The sequence below is a fragment of the Nuphar pumila genome, chromosome 11 (genome assembly GCF_984573655.1).
Source record: "Nuphar pumila chromosome 11, dmNupPumi1.hap1.1, whole genome shotgun sequence".
In the NCBI taxonomy this organism is placed as follows: domain Eukaryota; kingdom Viridiplantae; phylum Streptophyta; class Magnoliopsida; order Nymphaeales; family Nymphaeaceae; genus Nuphar; species Nuphar pumila.
The window spans coordinates 95,286,250-95,295,794 of NC_143259.1; the positions used below are offsets into that span (position 1 = coordinate 95,286,250).

Consider the following 9,545-nt stretch of genomic DNA (forward strand, 5'->3'; position numbering starts at 1 on the left):
TCATGAGCTGCAACAGACTGATAGTGAATTAATTGCACATTTTCAAGTAACTCCCTTGATGCTTTTCTCATGCATACATAGGCTTCTTAACTTTTCGATGTCAAATCTGCAACATGCATAAATGACCTACACAGTTGTTGATAACGGAAGGATGTGTGACACTTTTTATCAACACCAAATTGACTGACATTATCTGTATCGAGCAGTTTAATCTTTGCTTGTCTCCTCCATCTTCACACAGGTATTTCTCGTATCTTCTCTTCATTAAGTGCCTTTAATGCATGATGACATAAAATACCTTTAAATTCATACTTTTTACACGTACGTTCAACTGTTCCATTGTCAACATTGTACGTGACATGTGCTTATTGCCTTTTTTGATGCTCTTCATCGTCCCATATAATATGGTATTTGTGCATATTCTCAGTTTGCACACATCCTTTTATGTTGCAATTCATGACATGTATAACCTCCTTTTTAATCCATTCAAATACAGTTAGTGTATACAGATCTGCAGATCGCATCAATATTTTTATGCCCAAGGTTACAAGGCATGTATTGAAGCATTTCACATCTTATTTAAGCTCATTCTGTCTAAGACCGTCTACAAATAATTCATAGGGTTCCATGAAGCGAAACATTGTTAAACATGAATACAAGGTTTTCTTCAGTGTAGCATGCATAGATTTCAATCTTTGTGTGCTTATCATATCTGCATAAAAGTATTGTCTTTCATATGCCAATGTGCACTTCTCTTTTTCTGCATATAAATTTGTAACCACAGACAGTCTTCAAGGTCGTATATTTGAATCATTTCCTCCCAATCAGACATAAAGGTGATCTCGTCTACGCTCTCAAGTACACACCTAGTAAACTTTTTGTCAAACTCTGTCTTCTGATTAAATGTGTCCTATGTTCATTGCTGCATTTTGAAAGATATACTACAAACATAAGCAATGATGTGCATCTGGACACACATGAGACACTGCAGCCGCAATTGCGTGATCATCATCTGTAAGTACAACTTCAGGTTGCTTCCCATTCATTGCCTGTGTAAATATTCTAAACAACCACTCAAAGCTTTCCTTGGTCTGGTCGTACAAAGAAAAATTGCCTAATATACAAATCTGTGAGTGATGGTTCACTCCGACAAACTGCGCAAATGGCCACTGTTCAGTATTAATCTTCACTGTCGTATCAAAAACAAGTACATCATTGAAGCATTCATAATCTACTCTTGACTTTGAATCTGCCCAAAACATGTTCACAGTATATCCATCTTCATCCAGTTGAATTGCACTAAAGAAATCAGGGTCAATGTTTGATTTCTTCTGTAAGTAATAAACCAAAGAACATATTTCTCCATTGTTCATGTTATCTGTCATCTTCTTTCTCAAGTGGTTTCTTAGATCCATAGGTGTGAATGACACATTCTTGTGGCCACCATTTATGTGCGTGAACAAATTGTATGATCTTTATTGGTACAATGTCGACGCTATCAGCTATTTCAACAATTGCAACATGCACTTCAGTTACTTTATGATGTGACCTTAACATAGGACTCATATATGAATCTGCTAATTCATGGTTATAATCACTGATTAAAGTACGAACTATATACGAACTACATATTTCTTATTCAGAAATCTTCTTAACACCATTCTCGTTGGACATCCACATCTTGATTCTAGCGTGCTCCTTATTGGATTTTCACTTGACTTCTTCCAACCTTCCTTAGAACAAACATATGTATTTCTCACCACGACACCCTGTGCATTTTTTGACCAAGAATACCTTCTAACACTGAAGCCAAATTTTAAGGCATAATCATTGTAAAATTTATATGCAGCATCCTCATTATTAAACTGCATTCCTTTTACGGGAACAGAGTCAGGTGTACCATCATGTACATTATCAGTGCCTGCACATTTATCAAGTGTGTTGTCACGATCGTCTACCTCATTATCGAATTGCATTTCTTCTGCTGGAACATTCAAGTCAAGAGTGAATCCAATGCCTGCACCCTTATTATCATGTGTATCATTAGTGCACATGTTCACTTCTTCAGGTACATCATTAGTACAGATGTTCACTTCTCCATATCTTTCAAATGATTGAGATAGATCATCTTCATTATAACCAGATGATAAGCTCACCACTGTTATAAGCAAGATATCAATTTGTGTTAGCAAGCGCATACGTTTACTATGATTTATTCAAGATGCATATAACAATGGATACCAATAAGGTTAAGCAAGTCAAAGAAATGATTGAATGAATCACAGTATAAAAGCAACGACGATTTGCTATTTGCTTATACTATGCATCGAGTTGTTACTTACCATGCCAATAAAAGAAATGATTTATCGTATCTTTTATTGGTGACGATAGTGATTTAATTATATCTACGATGCTGTGAAGTGATTTCAATAGAAATCGCTAACAGAGCAGCAATTTGAATACAAAATTATCACCGCAAGCGCGTAACAATGTATTTTTGTATACACACGTTTTAAAAGTCTTTCTACAAATATCTTACAAATCGATACTAGAAAACACATAATATCTTACAAATCGATATACATATTGCATAATATATTACAAATCGATATGGTAATTCAGCATAATAGCTTACAAATTGATACTACAAAACACATAATCTTACAAATATCTTACAAATCGATACTAGAAAACACATAATATCTTACAAATCGATATACATATCGCATAATATATTACAAATCGATACGGCAATTCAGCATAATAGCTTACAAATTGATACTACAAAACACATAATATCTTATAAATTGATATACATATCGCAAAATATATTACAAATCGATACAGAAATTCAGCATAATAGCTTACAAATCAATATTAACAAACAAAATTTTATCTCACAAATCGGTAGTATGTTATGTTACTACAACCGCAATTTGCGATACATTGCATATATTGAGTGAATGGAGGATACCGGATGGGGTAGAGGCCCTTCCTCGCATCTGTAAACAAACATTCTTGTCAACAGGTCCCAGCATCTTACAAATATCGTTAAGTTTCCAACCATCGAAAGGACAAGATCCACCTGCAATAACAAAATAATACTTTAATGGCACTCACGATGACATACATTCTTCAACGATAGCATGATGACATGGAAAGACACTCACGATGCCTTAATGACACTTGTTGGAATATTTGTGCATCAATGCTTTCTTCCATAATGCCTAACGACAACGAAAAAGAAGAGAAGACTATAAAAAGAGATGGCCGACAAATGCCCTATGACGCCTACCAATGATCAAACCAGTCGATCGCGAACCCAGGCATGTTTTGTACACAAGGCCGGAATGAGAAGGCAGCAATGTGTTGTAACACAATCTAAAAACTAAGGTGAGAACCTCGACTCGAGACGATGGCAAAGGCTACTACTCCGGTGGCAAAGTTTGTGTCATTAAAAGAAGTTTCTGTTATAGCAGATGGTGCAAAAGTTTACTACTTAGGGCAAAAATAGAATGTTTGGACTTTGAAAAGTTAACATCATCCTCGACTTTATGGATGGCGGACATTTTTGTCCTTTTCTCGAACCATCATTTTCTTTTTTTTGAATGGACATTTTTGTCATTTTCTCAAACCGTCGTTTCATGGCGAGAATAGCAGGAAAAGGTACTTATGTCTTTGCAACTGCATCGAACTCTGATGCTGACACACACGAGAATACGAGCCCTATGTGCTTATATATATGGCGCTCATTGGGACCCCCGAATACGCACTGTGGCTAACGGCCATCTTTGGGGGAGAACACACACCACCCTCTCCGTACTTACCTTGGTTCGCAAATTCAACATGTATAGTCCCCATGTGTAAAACACAATCCCTATGCGTAAAACATGATCCCTACAGCACACCTGCAGCTTCCACTCGTCTTCCTTCTTGAGGACATCCTAAACAACATAAAAAATAAGCCAAAATAAAACATCAAAATAGGAGAAATTTTGAAATACAAATGAAGAGGAGGGAGGGACCCTTAGGTCGTCCTCCCTTCAAAGCTCTGTGATTGGGGAAGTCTAATCTACGGCAGCAACAAGGAAGACGAAGGAGCTGCTCCCGTGGCTGCAGCCCTTCATTGAGGAGAGGATGTTGATGGAGGTGGTGACGCAAAACGGCAAAGATGGTTGGACGGCTGGTGGAGGAAGAAGAGTAAAGAAGGAGATGGGTTGGGGTGAGTTAGGGCAAAAAGAAAGAAAAAAGGGAGAGCACGTCATGGGAAAGAGAGGAAAGGGTGTTTCTTTAAGTTGGGGATAGATGATTCATTCTGATCCTGCCCCAATGGCCTAGTAGCCTCCTAATTGGGCTAATTGGGTCCAACCCAGTTACACCAACTAGGGTTAGACCAAACCCATTGATGAGTTGGGTCGCCTGACTTAACTCAACTGACCTTGGCAGGGTCAAGTCTATTGGGTTTGGTCAAATTGGGCAGCAGCCCAAGCATTGCAAGGACTTAATTGCCTTTGTTGGTTTAACTTAAGGTCGGACAACTATGACTTTGGTAACCAAAATACTCTCGAAACACTTTCAAAATGCCCACGATGCCCTCATAACTTGACAAACAGGTTCGGAACTCATATTAACTCGGTTTTGACAAAAAATAAAGACTGTTTTTCTCAAAAAAAAAAAAAAAAACGTAAACACAACCGTACATATGAAAAATGCCTCAAACATTTTATTGTCCAGCTATTATAAAATTAAGGGAAAACGTCTTATTTTACGGGTTCGGTTCATTAGTGCGATCATTTTCTTGAACTTGGTCACGGTCAAATCAACGACCTAGTTGCATTTGTGGTCGAAATCAGGCAATTTTTTCTAGGAGAGGAGGAAAGGCAGATGCTTCATGCGCCTTAGTCCGGCGAAGGCAGCCTCCTTGATCCCCAATTCCTCACCGATCTTGAATCACACTGTCTACGGCTATCCCCTTAGAGCCCATCAACTGTTCCGGTCTAAATTCTAGGCTCTAGATCACCACCATGAAATTCTCTCTCTTGTTTCTTTTTCTTTTCAGGGTGTCATCGTACAAGTCACCGATGGAGTGAGCGGCCAGGCGAGGGGTTGATTGGGATTGGGTCTGAGACCGCAAGAGGGCACCAAGCTGCTCAGGGTGTGAACGAAGAAGCAAACCCTATGGTGGCAGCCAATGCCATAGCGCATTGGGTAGAGCCAACACTTCACATGTATCACCGAACACAGTTTTCCTTGAAGCTCTGATACCATTGTTGGTATCCAATGGTTCCTAAATTTGATATGAACGGAGTCACTGAATCAAAGGAGCAACTGAAAGAAGAGTTGAACCTCCAACCTTGCGCAAAACACTCATCTGAGTTATTACAGCGCCGCTCCATGGTGGGTTTCCTCAATCCTCCCTATATCACATTCACATATATAAGCATTCATGAATGATTGAGATTAACTTCATAATGCCCCTTTAATCATGCAACCTCTGTCCATAACCCATGTAAGAACCCCCACCACTTTTTCATTTGTGAGAGACGCTATGGCCACACCACGAGTGGAACGGATTTGTACCTAACCCACCCACCATGTACACCCCCCCTTACAACCTTGTGGCACTCGGTGGGTTTTGAACTCATAACATCCTTCAAATTAAGAACATTTAATTTACCACCTCAGGTACAAAAGATTCACCACGGAAAGAGTCGCCAACATCACCAGCAAGGTGGCTGTGAATGCATTGAATTGATGACCCTACATCAAGCCCCAGCTGGGGCACAGGTGTGTCTAAGACTACCAGAAGTGGGTGCCAAGCAAGGCAGGGTGGTCGTGGGGGCGTTACCCTCCGCAAAGGTTCCTGGTATAAAAAAAGAAAAAGAAAAAACCTACTCATTCTACATGTCGCCCGCTCATATAGATGAGGGGACGCGCCTCTGTAATACAACCTTTTTTTTATTGCAGAAACAAGTTCAAAGTTTACTAAGACGTCGTAACTCTAAAAAAATTCTCAAGGTGAATTAAAGCAGAAAAAGTTAAGCCAAATATTCAAATGAATTAATTATATATTGTTGTGAACAGGTTGCAAAGTCATCATGCCCAATGCTTGGTAGCGTATACAAAAAACAGAACAGAAAAAAAAACTGAAGCAATGAGAAAGACCACATGCTTCTAAACATTACAAGACACTGAAGAACTAACTCCAACTTCAGATGAGCTTTGTCAAATGGAGGTCAATTTGATGGTAGGAGTCGAAGGGGCGCTATGTATATAAACAAGGTGTCCTCACCACGAGGATAAGCGAGAGATATCTTACAGAAAACAGAAATAATATGCCACCAGAGCATTGGTGCTTATTAGTATTGATTTAACTGAGAATTAGATCTTAGTGGTATCCAAGAGGCGCCGGAGTTTCCTTCAGTTGATGCCCTTGAAAATGTATGTCCTGCAATGCCATAAAAAAGAGTATTTATACGCGATTCAGAACCGTAGCATAGTTATAAAAAGCTTTAACACGATGAATCAGGGAGGCTGAGAGTGCCAGAAAAAAAAAGGTGTGTGTGTGTGTGTGTGTGTGGGGGGGGGGGGGGGGGGGGGGGGTGGAGGAGACGGGAACGCACCGAGGCGAAGTGGTTGACGTCGCGGTGGTGCGCCTCGTCGGCGCGTACGGCCAAGACAACGTCGCGGAGAGTCGAGTCGGGGGGCAGGCGCCAGTAGTCGACGGCGATGGCCGGGGCGGGGACGTTCTCAATGGTGCCTTTGTCGATCTCCTTGAGGAACTCGGTGTAGGAGTGGATGGCCTCTTCCTCCAGATACCCCACGATGCGGTGCCCCAGCTTGGGGGAGACCATGTAGAGCAGGAAGTAGGCGTTGAAGAAAACGCCCTGCACGGTGAATACGAGCGCCCGCTCGTACCACCTGGGCTGCGACACCTCCATGAAGGTCATGAGGTGCATCCGCTCGTTCTCGGCCTCCTCAATAAGCGTCCTGATCCACCCGCCGCTGTGCTCGAACCTCCTCAGCGACTTGAAGTGCAGCAGCATGCCTCCAACCATCCCGGGCACCGCCGCCACCGTCTCCAGCATCATCGCTCGGCACCCGTACCTCCTCTGTTAAAAGGATTAAGAGTTGGTTATAAGTCGCGTCTCACTGGGCTTCAAACAAATAATGAACCAGACAGATACCTGGAAGAAGATGTCAGTGGGAAGCCTCATGGCTTTCACCGTCCAGTAGGCAAATCTGTCGAGGATGTTGGTGGGGGCGTGGTGCTTGCGAAGGTTGATCGATAGGTTCGGTTTGTAAGTCTCCCATGGCTGCAAATAGTAGGAAAAAAAAAACGCATGCTTCTTGTTAAGGCCACAGAGAGAAAGAGGCCCATAACGGAACCGAATACTTCTTTCCCGGAGGAGGAGAAAGCATGAGAATGCCGGAGACCGACTCACCTTGAAGCCAAACTCTCCTTCCTCAATTAGCAGACATGAGTCGGTTCCGCAGACGACAATCCGCTTCGGCAACCGACTCGATATTCTCGAGAACAAGAGGCGTTTCCTTCCCATGTTCCCGAGGAGAAGCAAGAAAAAAAAAAGCCCAAAGAATAGAAGAAACCAACAGAAGAGTAATATTTTTTAAGGGATGCTCACCCTGAAGGAATTCCACTTCCACTCCGTACCGTCTTCCCTCGCCACCTTGGGCGGCGCTATCCCCCAGTAGCTTGCTACCATTTTCTTCTCCTGCCCGTCACCGCCACCGGCGGCGACCTCCTCCTCTGCGGCCACCGTCTTCGTCGAGACGGTGCTGCACGCCCGAGTCGGGTACAGCCGAGTTGCAAAAAAAGCCCATCCGGCCTGGTCCGTCACCCCGCACGATCGATCGTTGATCACGACCGATCGGAAGGCCAGCGTAGACAAAGGTCGCAAGGCGTTCTGCTGGCCCCTCGAGACGAGCTCCCTCAGCACCAACGTCGATACCTTAGACGCCATCCGCCAAACACTCCCTCCCTTTCTTTATCTCACACAAGACGAAATCGGATTCCCGGGAAAACTGGGAAAACTTTTCAGACAGAGAGAGAGAGAGATATTGGTTCAAGAGGAAACGACGATGTATGATAGGGAATGGCAGACCATCTTTTATAGTCAGGGCTAACCTGGGTTTGTTAAGAGTTAACCATGGTTAGCTTTTGGTGGTGATGTAATTGTCGCAAGGGATGACGTCAATCCGTCTGACGTGTTGGCATCCTGTTAAGAGAGAAAGCTTCATGGAAAGAATGACCTGTTGACCTTAGCTGCCAACTTTGAGGGAGAAAGCGGTGACTTTTTAATGACAAAACTATCCCTGTCCTTTTTATTCTAAGACAAGGAAACCAAAAGCTGCCCAAAATGGAAAATGAAGCATCCCCAACGGAGAGCATTCAGACCATAGATATGCTTTATTCACAGTTGGGGTTTCTATTATTATTGTAGTTGTGGCAAGTAGCAACCATTTATCCAAGAAAATGGGATTACGTAAAATAAAGATCTCGATTTTCCATCGTACGGTAATATCCAGAACTCTCCCAATTTACAGGATAAGTGGGGGGTAAGGGACACATCCTTCGAGGCAAGGGTGTTTCCATCTTTTACTTTTGCTGCATTTTCCTGACCCGTGAAGACAAAATTTATTAATATTAATTTTTCGGAGGATTAAAATAATCCGACGTGGAGTCTTCTGCCTGTGCGCCATGCCCACTGGCACACGGGCCCGGTGAGAACGCGTAAGATAAGTCCAAAAATACAAAACAGGTTATATGTTCCCCCGAACAGGGCATCTCATGCTCCGGGGTCTCAAAAAACACCACGTATTTAAACTTGTGCATCTCGTATTCCCATGTTTGTCAGCATTAATTAGCATTGGAGTTTGATGCGATTGCAAAAACTTAATTACCCTCTCCTACATTGGTGCCAAAAAACATGACGATTCTTGAAAAGGAGTGGTTGTAAAGACTTAAGTGCTCCGAAGATGATTATTTAAGACTCAGTCTCTGCACTGCAGAATTATCCGAGAAAAAAATCTCTCCTGGAGGAGGTCATGAATATCAACCCTCTCACTCTCTCTCTCCTTTCTCTTTCTGCTTCTGTGCACATCCAGCAGAAGATCCTATATTGTTCTATCAAGCACCGGCTGACCTGCACATTGACTGTTGTGGAGCCTGATTCAGAGTTTTCACCCTTACAGGAGGAGGGTTTGGGGGCTCCTCCCAGCGTGGGTAGCATCATTCAACTAAATGAGTTGTGAATCCTGATTCAGAGTTTTTACCCTTACAGGAGAGGGGTCTGGGGGTTTCTCCCAGTGTGGGTAACATCATTCAACTTGAAGAGTTGTGGAGCCTGATTCAGAGTTTTTACCCTTACAGAAGAGGGGTCTGAGGGCTCCTCCCAGCGTGGGTAGCATCATTCAACTTGATGAGTTATTGAGCCTGATTCAGAGTTTTTGCCCTTACAAGAGGGAGGTTTGGGGGCTCCTCCCAACGTGGGTAGCATAGTTTTTGCCCTTACAGGAGGGGGGTT

At 42.6% G+C, this 9,545-nt stretch overlaps 1 protein-coding gene across 1 annotated transcript; it reads right to left on the reverse strand.

The window, feature by feature from the left end:
- Positions 1–6,052: 6,052 nt before the first annotated feature.
- Positions 6,053–8,109, reverse strand: LOC149822534 (ubiquinol oxidase 2, mitochondrial-like). Its single transcript, XM_089981112.1, has 4 exons — positions 7,644–8,109; positions 7,188–7,316; positions 6,624–7,112; positions 6,053–6,448 (listed from the first exon to the last, which is right to left on the reverse strand). Exons 1-4 carry the CDS (start codon positions 7,980–7,982, stop codon positions 6,389–6,391), a joined length of 1,017 nt encoding a protein of 338 aa, XP_089837238.1. The 5' UTR covers positions 7,983–8,109; the 3' UTR covers positions 6,053–6,388.
- Positions 8,110–9,545: the final 1,436 nt, after the last annotated feature.

What these genes read in the sequence shown, in the direction of transcription:
- LOC149822534 (XM_089981112.1), bottom strand. Translation starts at nt 7,982, where the DNA reads ATGGCGTCTAAGGTATCGACGTTGGTGCTGAGGGAGCTCGTCTCGAGG. An exon ending in CCACTGACATCTTCTTCCAG is followed by an intron (nt 7,113 to 7,187) that starts GTATCTGTCTGG and finishes TCCTTTTAACAG; the next exon opens with AGGAGGTACGGGTGCCGAGC. An exon ending in ACGTCAACCACTTCGCCTCG is followed by an intron (nt 6,449 to 6,623) that starts GTGCGTTCCCGT and finishes ATGGCATTGCAG; the next exon opens with GACATACATTTTCAAGGGCA.